The sequence below is a fragment of the Equus przewalskii genome, chromosome 13 (genome assembly GCF_037783145.1).
Source record: "Equus przewalskii isolate Varuska chromosome 13, EquPr2, whole genome shotgun sequence".
In the NCBI taxonomy this organism is placed as follows: Eukaryota; Metazoa; Chordata; class Mammalia; order Perissodactyla; family Equidae; genus Equus; species Equus przewalskii.
Window position 1 is genome coordinate 23,837,501 of NC_091843.1, and position 23,471 is coordinate 23,860,971.

General features: G+C 44.0%; 1 protein-coding gene across 14 annotated transcripts in view; it reads right to left on the reverse strand.

The window, feature by feature from the left end:
* Nucleotides 1-23,471, reverse strand: part of GRIA1 (glutamate ionotropic receptor AMPA type subunit 1) — a 289,089-nt gene that overhangs the window by 20,245 nt on the left and 245,373 nt on the right. For all 14 annotated transcript variants that reach the window (XM_008518178.2, XM_070569172.1, XM_008518177.2 and 11 more), the window contains exon 13: nucleotides 19,328-19,575. In XM_008518178.2, coding sequence (XP_008516400.1) covers nucleotides 19,328-19,575 — 248 coding nt within the window. The remainder of the gene's footprint in view (nucleotides 1-19,327; nucleotides 19,576-23,471) is intronic.

A 23,471-nucleotide genomic window follows, 5' to 3' on the forward strand; every position in this document is an offset into this window, starting at 1 on the left:
CCACTGCCTAGGATTCGTGAGCCTTCCATCTCCTCTCTCCTCTACCTCTCCATTTTAAGGGAATACAGGTAGAAAGACTCAAAAGTGGGAGAGAGAGGGGGATGGGTGCAGGGACAAAGGGGAACTGGGCATAGGAGAGGAAGGGAACAATTGAAAGAGAGAATAAAGGTTGGGGTTTCCAAGTTCCTAATTCGCATTTTTGCTCTGAGCTATCAGACCACTTTTCTGTCTTCAGAAATAAAGCCTCCACTGTTTGTTCCCCTCAAGCAGAGAAACCAGTTTGGGGTCAGTGGTGTGAAGAGGTATTTAGAGAAAGTGGACAATCCTCACAGAACAAGCTCCACAGTGGGAAACATGGGAAAAATTTGTATCCTTTGTTGGTGGCCTCATGATCTCACAATCAGATGAAAGAAATGGACTGCCTGAAAACGCATTTAATTAAATTTCACCTCTACATGTCCCCCTTTCTCGGTGATTCTCTGGACGTGAACTCTGATCCCTTATGCTACGATGTTGTTCTAGCTAATCACTGTGTTGGCTGGGTCTCCTAAATAGACTGTCAGTTCTCCGGAGCAGAGATGACGGCTCCTGTGTTTTTAGATCACTCCCCACAACATTTAGTACAAGAAGCTCCATGCAGTGTAAGAGTTTGAGGATACATTTTTTTCCCATTTTTTTCCAAATGAATAAAATGGGCAAAATCTAAATGCAATATCACCTCATGTGTCTCTAACTCAGCTATTTGACAAACTTACCAATCTGGAACATAATGGAAAAGAACTAGAAAGTATGCAGAGAAAATGCACAGGGTCATAGGATGATCGTTGTAGTTAACATGTATTTTGTTGAGGGCTTATTATGGGCCAGGCATTGTACTTAATACTTTACATGCTTTATTTCATTTAATACTCACATCCCTATTTAGTTGTCATATTATGACTATTTCCATTCCACAGACAAATGTATAACCTACCTAAGCTTCTAACCCAGCTCTGTGTGACTAAAGTCCCTGTGTGTAACCACTGTGCATACCAGCTTTCCAAAGATGGGATATTTTGTGCATTGACAAGACCCCTCCTGTGCTCACAATTCTCCACCGCACCCCCAACTCAGTCCTTTTTCATACTTTTACTTTGCACACGGTTGTAACACCCAAGGATCTCCCTTCTCCAAGTCCAAAGCAGAGCAAAGGCAGCAAATGAGAAAAGCCTCATCATAGGCTATTTCATAAGATGCTAGTTTATAACTAGACCATAAGGAGACTGCCAAGGCAGTTTTTCTTTCTTTTTCTCTTCCTTCCTACCTTCCTTCCCTTGTTTCAGGAGACAAAAGCGATGGTGCAGAAGGATGGTAGCCTGCGCTATTGTGGTTCAAACTGCCCTATAGTATGTGCTCTCCAGAAGATTCACTGTATTGTAGCCCAATGCCTTTGACAATTATAATGAAAGAATCCTCAACACAAGGTTATGTTTAACTTCAAAACAGAAGTTAAAGAGGTAGGAATTTGATTTTAAAATATTCCCTTCTAAAAATATTATGTTAAAATAAAAGCCAACAGGTTAATCAGAGCTCAGATGTCTGGAAAATCCAGGGTCCTGGATAGCAGAGACTATCCTCTTGACTAGCAGTAGTTTCTAGACGTCTAGACTTCATGGATGAGAAAAAAGAATAAAGTAGAGGTGGGAAGACTGATAGAGGTGTGTGTTAAATGTCACTTTTGCTAAGTAAAAATGTTTAAAGAGAGCAACTATCCTTTATCATCACCTTCTTCTGAGTGAATTGAGGACGCTTGAAGAATCAAAGAAATAGGAAGGAGATTTCAGAATAAAGGGAAGTCCTTTAGGTTGAATGAATTTAAACACTGTTTTTATTTTCCTCTACGATTTGAATAAAAAACAGCGCTGCAAGAATCATTAGCAAGGACTTTAAAGGGCTCAAATACTGATGGTTGTAACAATTACTTATTTGATTAGAGGAACCCCTAGTAGAATTTTTCTTATGCCAAGTTCTGTGCTTGGTACTGAGCAAAACAAACAAAAAGCAAGCAAAATAGAATCTGGTATGGTTCTAATTCAGTAAAGTAAGAGTCTGAAAAATTCCTGGATTCAGACAGGTGTTCACCATAAGGGAGATGGTGGTCCTGGGTCATCAGAGCATGCAGCTGGGCCTGTAATCGGTGACATGGTGACGTGCATGGCATTCATTCCCCAAGATGGCCAATGAGCCCTCCAACCCTCAACTACCCGAGCCCTGACCTTCAGCTACAGGAGCTGGTGGCTCCAGGGGAGCTTTCGAATCAATGAATTATCTTGCAGAGGGAGGAGTTGGAATTCTGGAAAGAAAGTCTGTAGGAGACTGCACTCATTAAGGCTCAATGTATTCAACCTTGCCTCTGTAAAGAAGCTTGATTACCATATACTTGTGCGGAATTTAAAGTTTGGAAAAAAGCAGCCAAGGGAGCTATTTCAGATGGTTTTAGTTGGGCCTCAACCTCTGAAAGGCTAAGGACTGAATTCTGGGCTTCAGTTCTGAAGCAATTGACCACTCTTCCACCCTTGCCTTCAAAACCTTAAATTCAAGCTTCTGAGGAGTGTTGGAGGAAACAAGCCTTGGAGTCTACATCCAGCCTGCAATGATATGCTTTGCCTCTCCTCCCTGAAAGGAAGCTTTGGTTTTCATCAGACTAGGCTGCTCCGCATCCTGTTCTTCAACCAGTGTTTCCTCCTGCTGCTGTGTTCTCACCTCTTGCTGTTCTGCTTAACTTCTTTCCTAGCACCCAGTTACCCCGCAATGCTCCCCATGTTTTCCTTGATTTTTTCCTTTGACACTGGATTTTTCATTGACCTTTCCTTTAAATTTCCCTGACACCAGCAGTCAATTCATTGCCTTGCTTACTATTGTTTCAGGTGTCTTAGTCTTTAACTTCATTATAAAGCCTCTGGAGTAAAGAGTTGCAGTCTTTGGGTCAACTCCCCAAATATTTATGAGGGCCAATTAAGTGTCAAGTACCAGGGTAGGTACTTCCTAGGAATAAAGGATTGAACAAGTTATAAATTTCATCCTTCAAGAAGTGTACAGTCTAGCGTGGGAGGCACAAAATCTTCTCAGCAGTTCATGTAAGACTATATCTGATTTTAAAATAAAGGGTGATAGAAGCACCAAAAAAGGACAGAGGTTAATTCTGATAGTGGGTGAGAGTTATAAAACCTTCAGGAAGTGCTCTGTGAAAAGGGACAAGTGGAATCAGAAGCCTAGAGCTAGGAAGCACAGGGCCGAGGGAGTGCGGGCATGATGAGGGGGACTTCTGGGAGATGAGGTTACAACAACTGACCACGTCCAAATTGTGCTTGAATGTTTGAATGTTATGCTAAGAAGTTAACACTCTACCTGTGGGCACCGCAGATATGGACGGTGTTTAAGCAGTGAAAGGCCTCAGACCAGCAGGTCATGTATACTCAGCAGTCAGTCCTAAGTAAATATGCATCAGTTAATTGACCAATATAATGACTCATATGAGAGGAACAGACAACATCAAAAGTTTTAACCTGGATCCAGGGAGAATGCAGACGATGGCCAAGTGCAAAGTAAACAGGGCTCACTTGGAAACTTCGGATTGGTTGTCTGTGGAAGACGAATTAGATTTATTCTCTGCGATGCTGGAGGGCAGAATTAGATCAGAGAGATGAAGCCACAGGGACACAGATTGCTGCTCAATACGAAGGCACACTGTGGAGCTCTTAGAGCTCTCTGGGAATTGCTATTTGAAAAGCAGAAATTTGGTGGGACATTGTTGGTGAGACATTGTTAGTGGGACAACTGTTTGTCAGGAAATTCAGGAACTAGATAAAAAGTTGGGATTCAGTCAGTGGTTCCCAGAAGGCTGATCCAATGAGCCAGGCCAATGTGCGATGAAGCTTTCCCTTATCAATGGGAAAAAGAGAGAAGATACGAGTTGAATACTGAGCTTTCAGAAAGCTGAGATTTTCCATCTAAAGGACTGTCCTTTACATGCAATTCATTATTTCCTTCCTTCTCTTTTAGTGTTAACACATTTCTTCTCTTATTAAATGATGTTGATGAGAGATGGTAATTTTTTGCTTTGTTTCTTTTAACATCTTTCCTTGGTAAGATAAAACATTGTCAAGTGTCCCCACCCCACTACCATTTTTTCTTTTCTAGTGTTGTACTGGTCCATGATATCTCTAGTCTGGGAACCACTGGACTTCTAGGGGAAGAGACTTCAAGGGGCTTTGCATCCGCCCTCAAGAAAGGGGCATGCAGCTACGGATGAGTGAGGTTTAAAGGTATTTAGGGGGGACTATGAAGGCTGGGAATTTCCTTGCACTGGATTAAAGGTCAGTGTACAAGTGAGCACGGTCATTCTAACTCTTCCTTCCAGGGTGCTCCAGGGTTCCCAGGCCCAGTGATCCCTCTGTGAAGAGGGTCCGGCCACCTCCTCTCTCCCTGGGCTGGCCGGGCTGTGGCAGCCTCTTCTACACAGGCCTTCAGAGAATGAGTAATTCACTTCTACTGGGGGTCTTGCGGGGGCACCGTCTTTGGGTGACTGTTTCTGCTCCTTTGCTGAGGCAAAGCCAAGGCCATTTTGCTGCGAGTGGGAGCCAGAGCCTCAGCAAGAACCAAGCTTGTTTGGCCCGCCATGGCTAGGGGGCAGCATGGTTGAGTCTAGGGCTTTGGGGACCTGGTCCCTGGACAGTGCTCTCTTACTCACTTCCCTTTTGGACAATGGTCTCAAACGCTCCTCTGTCTTTAGTCCAGTCTATGACACTGTCAGTGTGGACCATCACTGACCAGGCAGGAAGCTAAGGGTCCATAGGACTCTGCTGGCCCAGTAGCTTGGAGTGGTGGGTAAAGTGGGAGAGATTAAACAATGACCGAGCAGAAGGAAATGGAGAGTTAGTGGGGTTATATCAGGAGACTCCATTAAAATGCAGACATCCCAAATCTCCTTAAGGAATACAGGTGGGGTCAAAGTTTCCTTCACCTGTGACCATTCCAGATGGTTCTTTCCTCTTGAGTATACTCAAGGGACAGACAGTTCTGTGATCTTATGAGAAGGAAAGTTGGTCAGGCAGTGAGTCAGCCAGAAGTCAGAGGTTTTGTCTTTGGTTTCTGAGTCTACAAAATAATACAAAAGAGTTGGGTAAAAAAACCCTCCAAAAAACAGATACTGAGCACTTTCTTAATCTCTCCACTCTGGTGGAAGAAAGAGTCTAAAGGCCTGATCTGAGTTCCTTATTCATCTCTGATCAAGTTTCATGGCAAGTCCTGTAATTGTACCTAGGGTGACCAACTGATCCCAGTTTGTCAGGACTTTCCTGGTTTTAGCACTGAAAGTCCCACATCCTGGAAACCCGCTTAATCCTGGGCAAACTAGGACAGTTGGCCACCCTAACTATACCTCAGTTTTTCCATTTGTAAAACGGGAATAATTACATGCTCTTGCTCCAGTTGCTTATAGTGTGAGGATCAAATGAGGTGACTGATATGAAAATGCTTTGAGTAATTCTGGACTAATGTAGGTGGCTGGATTGGAAGTGCCACTAAGGCCATACCTCTGTCTATTGGCACATGCTCTGCCTGGCACACTTTGTCACTTTGTGGAACCCTATTTGTCTTACAAGTGTCTAACGTACGTTGTTCTCTGCAAATCCTTCTGCAGTGACCCAGGCAGGATGGATCAGGCCTTCCTTGCTGTCCTGCTCTACCCGCACATCCTGTAACAGCAGACTCATCCATCCATTATCCATCCTCTGCTCCTCCAAGCATATTGAGAGATCTCTAATGAGAGGGACCCTGCACTCAGTGCAATACCTAACAGAGTAGCTGCTTGATGAATGTTTGTTGGGTGAAGGAGTGATTTAAATTTCTGAGACCTATGTTGTACTGTAGGGGTTGCTAGAACCCCCAGAACTGCACACTAGTTTTACATGTGCGATGTATATATTTCCAGCCCTGTAACTCTCTTTAGGGTCCTACGGCTAAAATCATGTAATTCGGTGCAGAAAGCCCCACGGGAACCTGAAGTCTGGCCCCTCCAGCAGGGACTCTACAGACAAAGCATTTCCAAGTTTGATCCCCATAAGTTCATTTGCAGCTCACAGTAAACCACACCAGGTCCTGTAATGCAGAAGCATTTGCCAGCAGCAGCAGGCCCACAGGTCTGCGTCAGACACCTTGGAGATGCTTGACAAAAGACAACGGAGGGACTGAATGAAAGTCTCCCCAGAATTAACGGAAGGAGTGGAAACACCATTCAGGACGAGAGCCAGCCCAGTGGTCTCATCTCAGCCACCTCTGATTCAATGAAAGGAAGAAAACCTGGGCGAGTTCTAAGGACTGGCCCCTGAAAGACAGATGTCAAGGTGAACAGAACACTGAGTGGGCCAGCAGGACCATTATTTTCTCATGGACTTTAAAACACATGGGTCATAATGCTGGAGAACTGCCTCCCCCAGTGATAGAGAACGGCTCCTGAGGAAGAGAGGAAAACACATCTCCCCCATCTGCCCGGCGGGCCTCGCCTGTCTCCAGCTCTCACCCTCTCTTCTTCCTCCCTCTTTTCGCTGCCCTCCAGCCCCTCCTCCCTTGTTTCAGCAGCTCCCCTTGTATCTGTCTTTTATAATGAGATTCCAAGAGAGGTTTTGTTTGAGGAAATGGTTCCCTGCTGAAAACAGGAATAACAGAGATTAAAAAGGAATGCCTGAATTACCTTCCTGTTCACCCTTCTACTGGATGCTTGCCATGTCTTACCCGAAATGCCTTTCTCCCTACCTTGCTCGTAGATATTCTCCCCACTGGTTTAAGGCTCTGTTCAGGGACTGCTGTCTCCTCCTGGAGGCCTTCCTAGAAGTCTCACCCTTGGGAAGGGCAAGGTATTTATCCCTACCTGCATAGTTTTCTCACTGTGCTTCATTTATCTATTTATCGATCTCTTGATCAGTCTATCTCTCGATCTCTGCATCTTTATGGTACTTCTTCTCTTCTTTGGATCAGTATTAGCTGTTACTGTGCTGTGCCATCTCTCTTTCCTTCTCTCTCAACCGTGACCACCACTCAAAAATTTGCATAGTTCACTCAAAAATTGAGATTTCCAGTTTCATTTGAAAAACCAGAAGATCTGGCAACATTCCCACATGGCAATATTAGGTCAGCACTGAGTGGAGGCTATCCCTCTAGATAGGCATATACTCTTTCGTTCAGGAAGTCCCCATCATTTCCTATGATCTCCCAGAGACTGTCAGTTTTCCATTTATAGCATTGTGTAGTGGATAAGATCATAGGCTCTGAAGCCAGACTGCCTGGGTTCAAATTCTGGCTCTGCCACTTACCAGCTGTGTGACTTTGACAATTTACTTAACCTCTCTGTGCCACTGATTCATTGTCCGTGAAATGAGGTTCTTAATAGTACCTACTTCACTGAGTTCTTATAAGGATTACATGAACTAGGGAGTGCACATGAGAACTTAGAGAATCTTGCCATATAGCAGATGCTCAATAAATATTAATTTGAATTATCATTTACCATAGTGTTTGTGCTGTGGTTTTGTTTCTTAGAGCAGAGGAAGTATTGCCTGTACACATGACTCTATTAAAAATGAGGAAGCCACACACAGGTTACCTCTGCCCTGTTTCACTCATTTTCTTTCCCTGGCCCCTGGGGCATTTGAAATTGCAGTCCCTGAATTAATGATGAATCTTGGGAGTGCCAATGTTATAATGTGTTCATCTTTGCCCTCCCTAAGAGTACTTACTTTAGTGCTTTGAAAATACTATGCCTGGAATGTTGGTAAAATTAAGTTGCATGATCATGTCATGTACTTACATGCTGCCTTTAGGATGGATGTTCATTAGTAATGGCCAAAGAGACCCAGGAGTTAAGAGGTGGTTGATTTCATTTGTGTTATATGACCTATACAACAGGACTAGTATTTCCTGGTTCTCATGAATCAGACAGACCAGACGCATCAACTGATTGGATAACGTGCTCATGAAGTTACCATATACAAGGAAGTTGGCTGGGTAGGAATCCGTCCATGCCACAAGCCATCAACAGGAGTTCCTGCATGCTAAATTTCCTGGCAGTTTCTGTGGACAGTTGGCCCTTGCTTCCCTGTACCTTGAAATCCAGGTGGAGAGAAGACAGAAGCAGTAGGAGGAAAGATACTGGAGAGGGATAAAGCCGTGTTTGTGGGCCACAAGGAGGCTGGCTCGACTAGTGTTATGGAGTTTTTTTCCAACATCCCTCCAGAGGAATAAATTTCATTCCCATGGGACTAGAGAATATGATTAGGAGGTCCTTATGCTCTCTGTCCGCTAGATGTTTGTGCTGAGGAGGGATGAATAACAGATGTGAATTTCCTCCCTCACTGTCTCTGGTTTGGAGACTCCGCTGGTTTCCACCTCCATCCAGCCAGGAGGAAGCTGGCTCCTGTGGCTGGGGGTTCACCTGGGCCTTTGCCCTTTCCAGGCTGAGGAAGAGGCTGACTAGACATGATGATGGAGCCATGATCTCACCCCCTGGGGCCACTCATAAACTGTGATTGGAACACATGGCCCAGAATTTCCCTGCAAGGGTTTGACTCAGGGCCACCCCTGCCCCTTCCTTTCTGCCTGGCCTCATTGACCAGGCTTTGCTCAGGAGCTTGCTACCGTCAGACAGGGATGGAAGCAATGTGGCTCTTAGTTGAACATTTGGGGCACTGAGTGTAAAAGAGAATAAAAATACACATTTGAACATTTCTGTCTCTTGATCTCCTGAAATTTCTGCCTCATTGCAATGGAAAGAAGCCAGGAGTGGTCTGGCCCAGAGAAGGCAATCACCACTCATTTGGGTCAGATCCCCAAACTAACAGAATAGATGGTGAGTGCCAAGGGAAGCAGAAAGGGAAAGGAGAAGAGGGCAAGGGGGGAAGGGATTAATATTCAAGAACTCCTTACGCACCATGAGCTCTTCATAAGTGATTTCACTTATTCGCAAGACAATCCTGCATAGCTTATAGCAGGATCCCCATTTGGAAGCTGAGAAAACTAAGCTTCAGAGAGATGAAATAATGACAGTTGATACTTTTTAGTCATTTTAGTATGAACCAGGCACTGTGCTAAGCACTTTGTATTATCTCATCTAATCAGTGAACAATCGTCAAAGGAATGCCAGTGTTACCTCCTGTTGTTATATTTGGGGAAACTGAGGCTTCAGGAGGTGAAGTAACTTGTCTGAGAAACTTTTTTTTGCTGAGGAAGATTGGCCCTGAGTAACATCTGTTGCCAATCTTCCTCTTTTTGCTTGAGGAAGATTGTTGCTGAGCTAACATCTGTGCCGACCTCCTTCTATTTTGTATGTGGGATGCCACCACAGCATGGCTTGATGAACAGCGTGTAGGTCTGTGCCTGGGATCCAAACCCACGAACCCCGGGCTGCAGAAGCAGAGTGTGCGAACTTAACCACTACTCCAACAGGCTGGCCCCTGAGAGACTTTTGTCATTAACTAGTGGATCTGGATTCATACTCAGCCCTAACTTCACAGCCCTAACGATCAGCTGATGCTCCACGCTGCTGCTAGCTACTTTCCCAAGATCACGTGGGTTGTAAATATGGGAGGCAGGGCTTAAACGAGGGTCTGATCAACACCAACCCTGAGTGGCAGAGCTCGGACAGGTACCCACACCCTCTCCCTCCTGGTCTGCCTTTGTATTAGAGTAGCTGCCTTCTTAGAAAAGGCAAAAGATTGGGCTAATCTGAAATAAAGTTGCTGAGGAGAGGGAGAGAAAAAAAAGAGATGCTATTTTTGACAGCAACAGCCTCTTAAAAGAAAGCAACATACAATTTGTATATCAGCAGGAGAAAGCAGAGCTTCAGCTGGAAAAGCACAGCCTGCGCTGGGCTGCTGTTCTCCCCGCGGTAAAGGCCATCATTTCCTGTGTGGTTCATCTCCTCAGATCCATCCCTGCCACCTTGCTCTCGCCACCTTCCTCCTCTCTCTCCTTAATGTGTTGCTCTGCTCTTTGCAAACTTCTCATCCAGCGTGGTAAAAATGGACCCTGACAGGAGTAAGTGCGCATTGTCCTTGTGACTTCGCCAGGATCCTCCAAAATAAATCTGCACTGTGGAGCTCCAGCCTCACCTCATGCTTCGAGGAGGAGTGCTTCGGTTGTGGAGGCCACCTGGTGTCTCATTTCCCCCCCTGTTTTAAGGATGCCACCTTAAAAGTGGCAAAGGCAGTGAGGGGTACCTCCCTCAGCACAGAGGTGGGGATGCGGAAAGAATGAGGGTTTCAGAGGAATCGTACTTAAGCTCCATCCCACAAGTCACTTTGAGAACTTGGCCAAAGTGTCTCCTCTCTGAATGTTAGTTTCCTAACCTGAGAAAGAGAAATGATAATACCTAAGTCAAAAGGTGAGGGGGAGATTAATACTTGAACATGCCTAGGGCACTGAATACGTACGCGCTGCCCGGCACACAGTAGGTGTGAAATGAATAGAAGACTCCCTTTCTCCTCGCTCTGCACTCACAGTGCAATCGGTCTAAAAGGACCTGCTTTTCATTGTTGAAAGGAGTCAAAAGCACTATAGAGTTTTGGGAAGTATAAAAATCTTTCAGGGTGTTTTTGGTTCGATCTGCCATGGGCAAGCAGGGAAACAAATGCATTGGATGTGCCCTTTTCCATTTTTAGCTGTAGGGCAGCGATGTCAACCTGTGCATGGTCCTGATCCTAGGGAGAAGGATATGGGTGCCCCACATGCAAAGGGTGCAGAAGGGAGGCAAGGATTCCCTGGGGAATTCAGGCAGAGCAGACAGCGAGCCCCTTCCCTTTGTGGAACCTCAGTGTTTTTATTCGTGTATGGGTTGGGTAGGGCTAAATGGAATTGTATGTGTGTATGTCAGGGGAGGTGGTCAATAATCTTTATTCTCTGAATAATCATTCCTTTCTCACAATTTCCCTCCCTACATCCATTCTTGCTAATGGTTGAGAAGACATGCTGGACTCAGGCTGCCTGGGTTGAAAATCCAGCTCTCCAATTTCCACACTAGGTAATCCTGGGCAAGTTCCATAACCTCTCTATGCCTCAGTTTCCCAAACTGTGCGACCCAGATGGAAACATACTACCTTCACAGGGTTGTTGTTAGGATTACATAAGCTCATGCACATCAAATACTTCATAGAAGTGCTTGGGATGAGTCAGCCAGAAAAACGTTAACAATAGGTCTTATCATTACCACGAAAATGCTAAATCAAGCCTTGTCACTCCCCCATCCCACCGCGTGGACTTTTGCACTGGGCTACTGCGCCAGTCTCCTAGGGGGCTTTCTGGGTACTCTCTATGATCCATCCCACATGTCCTGACCTGAGAAGCTTCTGTATTGATGCAGCTCTCTTTTGGCAAACCTCCAGCCTCTATTCAAACACACATACACACACACACACACATACACTTTCTCTTTCTGCCTCCCTCCGTCTCTTTGTCCCTCCCTCCCTTTTTTCTCTCCCTTTTTATCCCCCAATTCCCTCCCTCTCTTCCTTTCTCTCCAGCTCTTCTGAGGATGCAGGCAAATCCAGCCTCTCTGCTCAGGGAGGTTTGTCTCTGATCAGGCCTGACCTGGGTCACAGAGTTCATGGGGTTACCATGACAACGAGCCTCCCTGGCTACCCATCAGGAGGCAAGGACCAGTTGAAAGGGACTGTCATTTCCCTTGGACATACTGTATTTATTCTCAGCAGCGGGTCCTGCACCAGTACTACACTATGGGAAGAGGGTGGGAGGGAGGGAGAAAAAGAAATATCAGGGTTTAATTTTTTTAGTGTGTTCTCTGTGGGGGAGGACCACAAATTGTTCTCAGAGAGAGACATTTTATTTCTAATGCAGCCAGTATGTGTGTGAGGGAGTGGGTGGGGCTCATGTGCATTTCTGATGAACACAGTTGGTTTCACAAAAAAGGAAAAAAATAAGTTATTTGGCTCAAAAGTGACTTTTTGGTAGGTCTAATAGGAGGATGATTGGGGTGAAGAATTAACATTAATGAGTACCCTCTGTGACAAGCACTTTATGCTATTTCATCAAAACTCAGAGCTGCAATGGATTATTATTATTCCAATTTTACAGAAAAGAAAACAGGCTCTTGAAGTTATAGTGACTTACTAAGTTAGGTCAAACTGCTGGTTAAGTAGTGACCCTTGCACTTGAATTGAGGGTGACTTCAAGGATTGTGGCTTCAACACCATTCAGTGCAGTTTCCCTGTCATATTCCCATCACAATAATCTTCCTTCTTTTTCCAAGCTGCTGCCTCTTTAGCCCACTTGAGCATTTCTCTTCCCTGACCTCTAGCCCTGTTTCCCAAAGTGGACTGCTGTCTACCTATAGCAGAATCATCTGGGGGACTTATTAAAATTTCACATTCTTGGATCTCCCCTCAAACCTGCAGAATCAGAAATCTCAGAAGGGGGCATTTTTAACCAGCTTCCTTAGGTAATTTTGATACATACTGAAGTTGGGGAACGGTTCTTTAGAGCAATAGATTCAACACCACAAAAAACAGCACTTGCTTATTTGTTTACCAGTTAGATTCTGGGTCAACGTGATTCTGTACAAGAGAACTCTCTTAATGGCCTTCTGTATCACTCAGATCAGCGTTAGGAAAAAAACAGGTGTTCCAGAAAGGCCTACTGAACCAACTGAAAGATACAATCATGTCACCTGGTCCCAGTGTGGAGAGGGCAACCAGGGGACCCTCCAACCCTGGGAATGAGAATGCTCCCCACAAAACCTTGTGATGTCTCTCCCTGAGTTCGGTCCTCACCTCCTCCTTTAGCCAGATGCCAATATGGGTAAACAGTTCTTAGAAGATATTTCCTAGCATAGGGTTGTGTGAAAGGAGAAAAATATATTCAACAGTAATGCCAGTGAGACTAAAATATTGATGAGCAATCTTGAACTTAGTCTGATTAAAAAACCAGAGCTAGGCAAGATGCAGTCAGCGCAAGAAGAGGGAAAGGGTGATTAGCAGCCCCCACTCTTGCCTGTGTGCCAGGAATTCTGTGCCCCTCCAAGCAATGCCTTTCTGAACCTTCTAGGCACCCCAACACAACACTGAGAAGGTGATAATAATTCTATTTGGGAGGTAAACCCCATATCTGCCCATTTCCTGTCCTTGCCAGAATCTGTTTGTTCCTGGTCAGGCCTTAGGAGCACAAAATTAGCAGAAAGCTCACATAACAGACTTCTTTCTCAAATGACCAAGTCTTCAAGTAAAGGCTCTGACGGATGATGAACATAAAGCCCACCACTTCTTCCATCTGTCCCCATCCCATTATGATCTGTAACCACATTCATTATCTCCTATCAGGATGACTACAACAGCTTTCTAAATGACCTGTCTGCCTGTGATTCTCCTCTCTCTGAGTCATGCTGCAAACCACTGCCAGGGTAATCTTGGGGAGCCTGTCTGATCCATGACCCTTCCATGTCAATGGCCTTCAATAGCTCCTGCTGACATGGAATCAAAACACAGAGACGTTTGAAAGCCTTCACAGTATGACCACAACCAATCGCTCCTACTTATTAATGCATTCTCTGGTTAAAGTGGACCCCTTGTTGTTCCTGAAAACAAGCCCTATGTTTTCTCACCTCTGCTTACTCTGTCCCCTCCATCTGGAGTACCCTCTCCCCACTTCTGGTCTATCACAATTTCTTTGGGGCCTATCTTGAATGTCACCTCTGTGACAAAAGCTTTGTAAATCTTTCCATTCAAATGTTGACTCTCCTCCTTTTGCGTGTTTTTGACTCTCTTATGGCTTTGGATAGAATAATAGATATCAATGCAATTCTGCTCACGAGCTGAGCTTGATTATGCAACGTTTAGGGGCTAGGACTGCAACTTTCTCCCCACCATTCCCTAAAGCATTGAGCTCATTGCTTTGCATGGAGAAGATATGCAGAAAGGAATCTGTGAAGCTGAATGGACAGCATAGGGAGTGGGTCTCAGACTCTCCTGGGTGCCCATCAGGTGCCCATTAAGCTGCAGGAGGAAGCTGCATGGTGCTCCTGTCCTCTTGGCCCATACGTCTGGCATGGACAAGACGTGAGAGAAGACAAACATGTCATGATCACAGAGACTAGAGAAGACTCCATATAACCGCAGTCACAGTTAAAGACCAGACTTTGACCAATGTCCTGATTAGGGTGTAACTCTTAGCAAATCCATTAGACTCCTGGTAGATGGCTGGTGGAGAATCATTCATTGAGATTTTAACTTAAGCCAATCTGGTATGGATTCCTTCTTGGGTTGGTAAAATATGGGCCATGCCTCTTACTTAGGAAATTTGAACACGTCGTCTCTAACTGAAGGGAGTATTCATCGTAATAAAGAAAAGAGACTTCAGTTCAGACCAGCAGATACGTTTAGTTGGCAACTAAAGGGCCAATAGATCATAATTAGTGGATTTACCAACTGCCTTTCCCTACTGACCGGCATTGGCTGTGCAGGTCTTTATCCACAACATAAGGGCTTTGGAAACAGAACTCAGCCCCTCGCCCAACCCCAAACATGCAGTGACAGCCAACAAACAGCATCTGTTTCAAAGAAACACCACCTGTCCAAATGGAAAAATCAAGCATCGAACCACCTCGCTTCATCAGAGCATTTGTTTCCAGAGCAGAAGAGACAAAAACACCATTCTGTCACTAACACAGCCTTTTAACGCTCTGTGGGGACCCCGGCCTGGCTTCTGCCAAGTAGACTTGGCCACTTTAAGAGGAACATTTGGGCCTTGGATATCAGTTCTCTGACCTTCTGAGGCAGGGCTGGGTGATCCTTGGAGGAACCGGAGGCTTTTTCCAGGTAGCCTGGAAGGGAGCAAATGCCCCACAGGTGTGATGAGGTCTGGCTGTATAGGAGAGCTAGTGGTTGAGGAGGACTGCCATGGGGTGTATGTGTGTGTGTGGGGGTCTCCTTTTTTGCTGCAGGCACGGGCATAAAACCTGGAGCATATCTGCCTGTGAGGGCTGCAAAGCCCCACCTTTCACAGGGCAGAGAGAAATCATACCAAAGCCTGTAGTGTCCTGAAGCAGCTTTCTGCAGTGCAAACACTTCTAAAGAGTTTGCAGCTTTGTGAATGGCTGAACAGTTTTTTAAAATGTATTTTCTATGATTCTAAGTAATTTGAAGACAAAATTGATTTCCTCTGCCATATTGTCTTTAATCACTTATAAGCCCATTTTCAATGGGGACCAGGGGACACGTGTGCCGCTCCTTTACTCTTCTCCTCGCTTTCCACCTCTGTCATGCAGAATGGTTTCTGAGGATCAAGGCAGTGGGTCTAAGATTGCTGGAGCAGGCACATGTGTCTGTGGCCTTTGGTTTGCCGTGATTCTTTGGTATGCGACCATGCCTTGGGGAAACGGCACCATTTGGAGCATGTGAAGCAGAGATATGATGGAATCATGGCTGGAGTGTGTGTGTGTGTGTGTGTGTGTGGTTACTTATATTTTCTGTAACCATTTTGCAATGAAATGTTTCATGGAACCTCTACACTATTGGTTGCTAGAATGGTTACTTTTAATGCATATATGAGAAGTAGAATCCCATGGAGGGCAGAGGGACCGTCCCAGGCCAGAACCTTATGGTCCTCTTAGAATGAGCGTTACTCTACTCTTTTTGAGTCAGGGAGCCCCATGGCTCTCCTAAGGGTTGCCACTGGAGAGAAAGGAGCACTAGGAGAGAGCTGGGAGCGTGTGGCCATCACTTGGGTATTCTTGATTTGCACATCAACCATCAGTAATCTGTTTTTGGAATATGTTCCTTTTCATTTCGTTTGCTCTTTCTTTCTCTAAATCAATAAATGGCTTGTTGTGTCTTGCAGAGATGTAAGCAATAGAATTAGAATTAAGTTTTTTTTTTTTATTACAGCATCGAATTATTTTCAACATTTATTCTAGAAAAAATCTTTGGGCATGTAACGCCCATAAAAGCAGCATGACTGCTCCAAGAAGTGGTACTTGGTGTGTTCAAGTAAGCATCCACTATCACCTTTTGCCTTCAGGGTGGTGAATGGATGCTCTGGGCTCCAAGAATCTGCTTTTTTATTTTCGAGTTGATGATTATTGTTTGGCCCATGTGGGTAGGTACCTAGAACCTGGCCTAAGTCCAGTCTTCTGTCTTTAATGGTGCTGTCAGTCACAAAGCCAAGTGCAGCATTGGAGTAAGTTACCCCTGCTAAGTTACTCCTTAGTGTAAGGGCTCTGTAGTCAGACTGCCTGGACTTGAAATACAGCTCCTTCCTTATTAGCTGTGTCAACCTGGTCAGGTAACCTAATTCTGTGCCTCTGTTTCCTCAGCTGTTAAATGAGGATAATGGTACTGCATTGGGATGTTATGAGGGTTATATGACATAATGCACATGCCACAGTGTGTGGCATGCAGTAGGTGCTCACTCAGTGGTAGTTTTTGTTACAGTGGAAAGCGATTTGAGTGCCCGATGACCTGAGTTTTAGGTTCACGTTACTCGTTTTTCTGAGTCAATATCTTCTGAGTTTGTCACCTTGTTCCAGGCACCTGTGTGTGGGAAGGGGTGGTAGAAGTGGGCCACCCAACAGTTGGCTATCGACTGGACAAATCGTGTCATCTCTCTGCACCTCGTTTTCTTAATTTCACCTTCAAGTATTTAGATCAGATGATGTTCTTGACTCATAAAGCCTTCAGTAAATTGTAACACTGCAGCATCGTTGATGTTCCTGGACCTGTAAGAACTAATTCTCTACTTTGGGCCTTTCTAGGGTGATGTTCTATAACGTTCCGAGATAAAAGTCTCTTCTTTGCCAAGCACTAGCCCATAGATCCCCTTTGAACTTTGCCTGAACTTGTACAGAGTCTCAAGTTCTTCCAGGCAAAAATGCGTGATTGACAAATACGAGGCCATTTGGTTTCCTTTCATTAGGTCACTTTCAATTATGGCTACAGTCCAACAGATATTTTTATTTTCTAATTATCAGACAATTACTTAAAATTCTTCAATGTATTTTCATTGCTCTTCAAATAAGGACAAAAATCCTTTACAAAATCCTTCCTTACCTTATTCTCTAATCTTGGCTTAACCTTTTTTCCTGTTCATTACCTGTGCTCCAGGAGCACTTGGCTTCTTTTAGTTCATCAACTGTGCCATGATTTCTTGCTTTAGAGTCTTTGCACATGTTGTTCCCTCTGCCTGGACTGCTCTTCTCTGCCCCCACCCCCGACCCCATTTCACTTAGTTAGCTCCTATTAACCTGTCAGATCTCAGATTGAAAAAGAGCATCCTTGGAAAAGTCTTCTCAGCCATGTCCCACCTGTTCTGCGCACCAGATTGGACTTTGTTATCTCTGGGTGTGTCTAAGATCTTCTCTTTGTCTTTATTGCTCTGCAGTTTCAATTGAATCAGCTGCTGATTTTCATCTATTTACCCTGTTTAGGACTCAGGATTTTTGAATCTGAGTACTTATGTTTTCAATAAATTCTGGAAAATTCCCTTCAAATGTTGCCTCTACTCCATCATCTCTTGTCTCCATCTGGAACTCATAGAAGATACACATGGGATTTTTTTTTTTCTCTTTCATGCCTCTTAACCTCTGTTATAGTTTTCTAATCTTTTTATCTCTCTGTGTGATAGTCTGGGGAATTTTCTCTGATTTCCCCCCAAGTGTACTAATTTTTTCTTTAACTTTGTCTAATTTTCTGTTTAACCCTTCCATTGAGATTTTATATCAATGACTGTATTTCTTTTTTTTACTTCTGTATGTTCTAATTGGTACTTTTCCAAATATGTCTGATATGTTAAGATAGTGTCTTTTTCTTTAAAAACTGTTTTTGATTACTTTTCTGTCTTTAATTGTACTTCTGATTCTTGTTTAGGTAAATTGTCATATATTTTATAACTTTGCACTGTTTAAGGCAGCCTCAGAATAATCAATTTATGCTGATTGTTATCCCAGTTTTGATTTCCTTTTTAGCCTAGAGATTTCCTAACGTGCATTTAAAAGGCTATTTTTTATTATCTGTATCCAAGTATTTTATCCTATATCTAGGTGTTTTATAGCGGGAATTTTGTTCTGCCGTATTGCTGGAAGCAGATGTCCTCTAATGCCCTTTTATAGACTATCATAGCATCTGTCATAATTGTCATGAACCATTAAACAATAATCATCTGTTTAATGTTTGTCTTCCCTGCAAGAATGTACTTCTAGGGGACAAGGACTATACCTGACTTGTTCAAAATTGTAGCTCCAGCTCATAGCCTAGTGCCTAGAACATTGTGTGGCTCAATATTACTGAAATGAATGAATGAAGTGGAGGCAGAGGTGGCCTTGGATGTCATGTCAACATGGGGAAGGAACCCCTCTTCATCCTTTTGCAACCTTTTTACACAGTTCTCTCTTTTCCTTGAACCCTACCCTTCCCTAAAATGATTTAATCCCTCTGTGTTAGACATAATGTCTCACAGGTGACTTCACAGTGTACTATTTTCAATTACCTTCTACATAGATTATCTCATTTAAACTCATAATCACCTTGGACCTAGGAAGTGCTGGGATGATTATCCTCTCTTTACAGACGAGGAAACTGAAGGTCAAGGAGATGATACGTCTAACCTTTTGTACGACAGTCAGTAGTACATTCCAGAATTAAATCTAGGTCTTTTGACTCCAAGTCTACTTGGCTCTACCTTAGCTGTTTGGAATAATACCAGAGTTTCTTTATGGGAAAGCAAAGTTCACCTTGCTTCTTTATGGAACTACCTGTTTCTTGCTAAAGAAACCAGTATGGAAAGAATAGAAGCTGCCATTCATTCAGTGTTATTTTGATTTCCACAGCCAAAGTCTCACGACTCAAACTACTTGATTTTTCATTTGGACAATGTGCTTATGTTTCTTTTGAGATAAACATTACAAACCACCTTCTGCCAAAGAATCCAGGTTGCTGGAGAACACTGATCATGGCCTGGTTGGATGCGTGGGTGTCTGTTAAAGGATGGTGTGTTACAGATCACACAACAGAAACACAATGTTCATCGATGTTCAACACTTGGTGGGGTCAGGCGAGGTGTGGGGAAGAACACATGGGCAGTGACAGTCATAGCAAGCTGAGGCCCTCGGGTCAATTTCCAACCTCAGGGTTGAAGATCTTGGGTGGCTGGAATCTCCCAGGCCCACAGGTGTCCAGGAAGAGCCCTCTTGACAGCTCGCATTGTGGCACTGGAGCCATGTGGCAGACACAGCAGCTTCATTCCTGAGATAGGGAGGGGAAAGGGAGTACCAAGGAAGCAAATCTTGGCTACTTACCTCAGGGCGGACCCCTTGGGCGTTGCAATGCCATAGCCTTTGGAGTCCAAGTTACCTCCCACCTTCATGGTGTCACAGGGTTTCCGCTGCTCAATGTACTCATTCATGGTGGACTCCAGAAGGTAGGCATATTTGCCTTTGGATTTTCTCACTCGAATCATCCCCTCCTCTGTGGTCCGCACAAAAACTGATGGTTCCGCTGACTTCATGTATGTCCACATCTTCTCAAACACAGCGATTTTAGACCTCTGGCAGGGGACAGGAACAAAGCTGGAATTAAGTGCTGGCTGAGCTTGGAATTGAGGTCGGCACACACACTAATGAAGAGCTGAGTATAGCTTGATCACACATTCATGAGCAAGATTAGCTCAGGAAGAAACAAATTATGAGTGATTGCAAAATAAGAGGCTCTAATTAGTACCAGTAGGTTCCAAAGTACAAATATCTTGCAAATACAGAATGAACAGAATAGCTCAGAATCTTTTAATTACTGCTGGGGTAATTATATTTGTCTTAAATATGGGGAGAGTTAAGAAACTGGGGCCGCGTTTGGGTTTTAAAGACATTAAAAAACCTATCTGTTGTTCAATAAGGCCATATTTATACAGTCCAGAAGAAGTGGAGAGCTGACTGTTAATGGAAACTGATTTCATTACTGGAGCACAAGACTGCAGAATTTCTGGAGCATGTGTGTCATCCCATATTGCAGGACCTGCCCTCAGAATGTACATTGTTGTCTGATAAAGCTAATAACTTGGGACCTAATATTGTTGCCTGTTTGCATTTCAAAAGCTTCTAGATCTAGCCAAACTGCTTTCCTCATTTCCTCCTGGACTCACTTTGGGCCTTCCTTTCTTTCTTCCTTCCTGACTTTGCCTAGGCTGTTTCCTCCATTTGATAGGCTGGTTCTCTCAGCCACATCCTGCTCCTCATTTCACAGACCAGAACAAATCCTATGTATCCTGAGACCACTTCAGTTCCCAGGACAATAGTTCTCAAACTCTTGTGGGTACCAGAATCATGTACAGAGATTGTAAATATGCAGATGCCCCTGCTTGAAACCTAGAGGTCCTGATTCAGCAGGTCTGGGATGGAGCCTAGGATAAATCTTCTGAAGTTCCCAGGTGATTGTGATCTGTATGGCCTATGTGGCGCTCACTTTGAGAAAGAGTGTTGTGAGGACTAATATTCCTCTAGGACACAGCGTCTGGGTACTCACTGGATGGCCAGCTTAGGCTGCTAGGATTGAGTCATACCTGCTTGTGCATAGGTCTCAAGTATGTGGATGCTACCTCATGGTAGGGGACATCTTTCCTTCTGTGGGTCCTTCACAAAGTCTAATCTTGCACATAGTAGGCTCCTAGTTAGGGCCCACGATCCAGGACCACAAATGAACCCTCTCATCTAAGATGCTTTTCCTAAAGGCTGTCCTTTCCCCAACAGGTAGGTGTATTTTAGGGATGCTGGTATCTGGCTTTTGAAAATGCTTTGTAAATGGACAAGTGTTAAACACATATAAGGGACTCTTTTTTTAAAAGATGATCTCTACTAGAGTCGTGCGACCTATATAATTTAACAGTTGGTATATAGATTACAGATTTATTTAGTATAAAATTATCATTATACATGCAATATATAATTTTTATTTGTAAGCAAATATCAGGTTTATTTTCTTGATATCAATATCAAGTGTTGGCAAAATATTAATAACGCGATTAAGCTGTTGCTTGTGCCAACTGGTCTATAGAGATATTTGGGCCCAGGAAAATTCTAGGTCTCAAAGGAAAATTAATGGAGATAGTTACTGAGAATTTCAGGGAGACATTTGGTAGACTAAATCTTAAGTCTTAATAGTCTATAACTGGATAGAGTAGAGGATTTGTTTCACAGTCTGGTTTACAATCTGGGAATAACCCTGGGTTCTAGTCTTAGTCTTGCTGCTAGCTTTCCTCATTGTTCCATAAGGAATTTGGGAATGGTAATCTTTAAGTTCCATGCTAGCTTGAAATATCTGATCTTTACATGAAGATACATCATTCAAACAACAATGTCAATATGAGAAAGAGGAAGAAAGAAAGGAGAAAAGGGAGGGAGGATTTCAAAGTTAGGGGAAGATATACCCAGAATCAATCACAGCATCTACAACGTATTGAATGTTCTCTCACAAGAAGCAGGGAAATGTAAAAATTCAGCTGGGGGACCATATTTGCAGATGATCTTTCGGGCACAAAACCAACAAAACACGCAGCAGGGCAATTGCAAGATGCAATTTGACCTGACAAGATGGCCACAGCAGGGAACTGGGCTGCTGACAGGCAGAGCTGAAAAGCCCTCTGGGCAATGGTATGCAGAAATTAATATGTCCTCTCAGCCTCACCCCAGTGCCCCAAATGCCAAGGCTGTGCTCACAGTCGCTTGGCGCAGACTCCCAGGAAAATCTAATCTCCAGGAATGTGACGGCAGCCTGAGTGGCAGGGAAGATTGGAAACATGCTTGAGGTATTTGTTCTTGGATCTCTCCTATCATCTACAGCTCCCACAGCCCTTCATACATCTTAATTAAACTGTCGATGGAGGATTAAGTGACTCTGGGTTGGGGCTGCCAAGAAGCTCTGGGCTGCCATGGGGACTGGAAGCCAGATTTTTCAGAGACTGGGGTAGAAGAATTCCTGTCTCACTGTTTCCCCCTTCCGCCTTATGGGGGTGGTATGTGATCTTGTCCTCCCACCCACCAAAGTCCTGATGGGATAATTCTCAAGGTTAGAGTCACAGAGATGGACGGGCACATGGGGCATGTCTTGTAGTGCTCTCTTTTCACATGTAAAGAAACTGAGGCTCACAGTGTGGCAGTGAACTCGTCCAATGTCATGTGGCTTGTTAGTGCCAGAGCCAGGAGTAAAACCTGGTCTCCTGATTGCACACTTAATTTCCACCGTGACCAGCTTCCTTCTTCATTTTAGGCTTTATATCTTACTAGCTGTGGGAACTTTCTGAGCCTCAGTGCTCCTGTCTTGACAGTGATGATGATGGTACCCACTGCACAGTGTTGCCATGGAGATTATCTGAGAACAGAGGTAAAATGCATAACCCAGTGCCTGGCACATAGGAAGTGTTCTATAAGAGGTGCAATCACTACTAATAATTATGCCCATTCTTCATAGGGTAGGAATGAAGGGTAGGAATGCCCCAAACATACATGGCTGGCTTGGTACTAGTTTTCCTAAATGTGGTAGATGTTGAGATCAACCAAGGAATTCTTTTATACTGAGCCCAGATGACCTCAGAATCCCTCTCAATAAAGAACTCTAGGCAACCACTCCTGATCAGTCAGAGTTAGCATATGAACTATAACCTATTTGCCACCAATGCAGTAGGCCTGGTCAGGACGCAGAGCTTGTAGAACATGAACTGCTTTGATTCTAGATTCCTAACTTTGTGCTGTGGACAAGAGACAGAATCTGTTAAGTGACACAGTTATTAACAGAGAACTTTGAAGTCTTAATTAGTTATGGCTTTAATTAGCTAGAGTATATTCATTTTCTTCCCTGGGCCTCAGTTTCCCCAACTGTTAAAGGGAAGGTGAGACTAAACTCATCCATAGGCTCATCTGGTGACCTGAGTAATCTTTAAAAAAACATTTCTCAGTTAATGACATCACCGCTTTAGGATAGCGTGGCAAGAATACTTGAGTTGGAATGAGGAAGCCCAGATTTTGTACCCACCCTTGACACTGGCATGATGAATTCCCTGCATCTCAGTTTCTTATCTGCAAAGCAGACACTGTAATCCCTGTTCTGCCTTAGGTCACAGGTGAAACATAAATGAGACCATGGATGTGAAAGTGCTTTGGGGACTGTGACATACTAATACGTGCGGGATGAGTGCATAGGTATATAATGGGTAAGTGAATTGGGTGGTTCCCCAACAGCATGAGCAGGGGCTGGGACATAGGATTGGCTTTATGGACAAGTATCAGGCATCTTCTTTGCACTGTGGCAGCAGGCTAAAAATGTCAGAATTGTAATGAGATTATGAGTGGTTTTTCTCCTAGCTGGTTAGGTAAGCTTAAACAAGTCATATCTCTCTCTCAAATGACACTCAGACCAGGGGACCTTAAGAGGCCTTCCTGCTCCAGTATGTCAAAA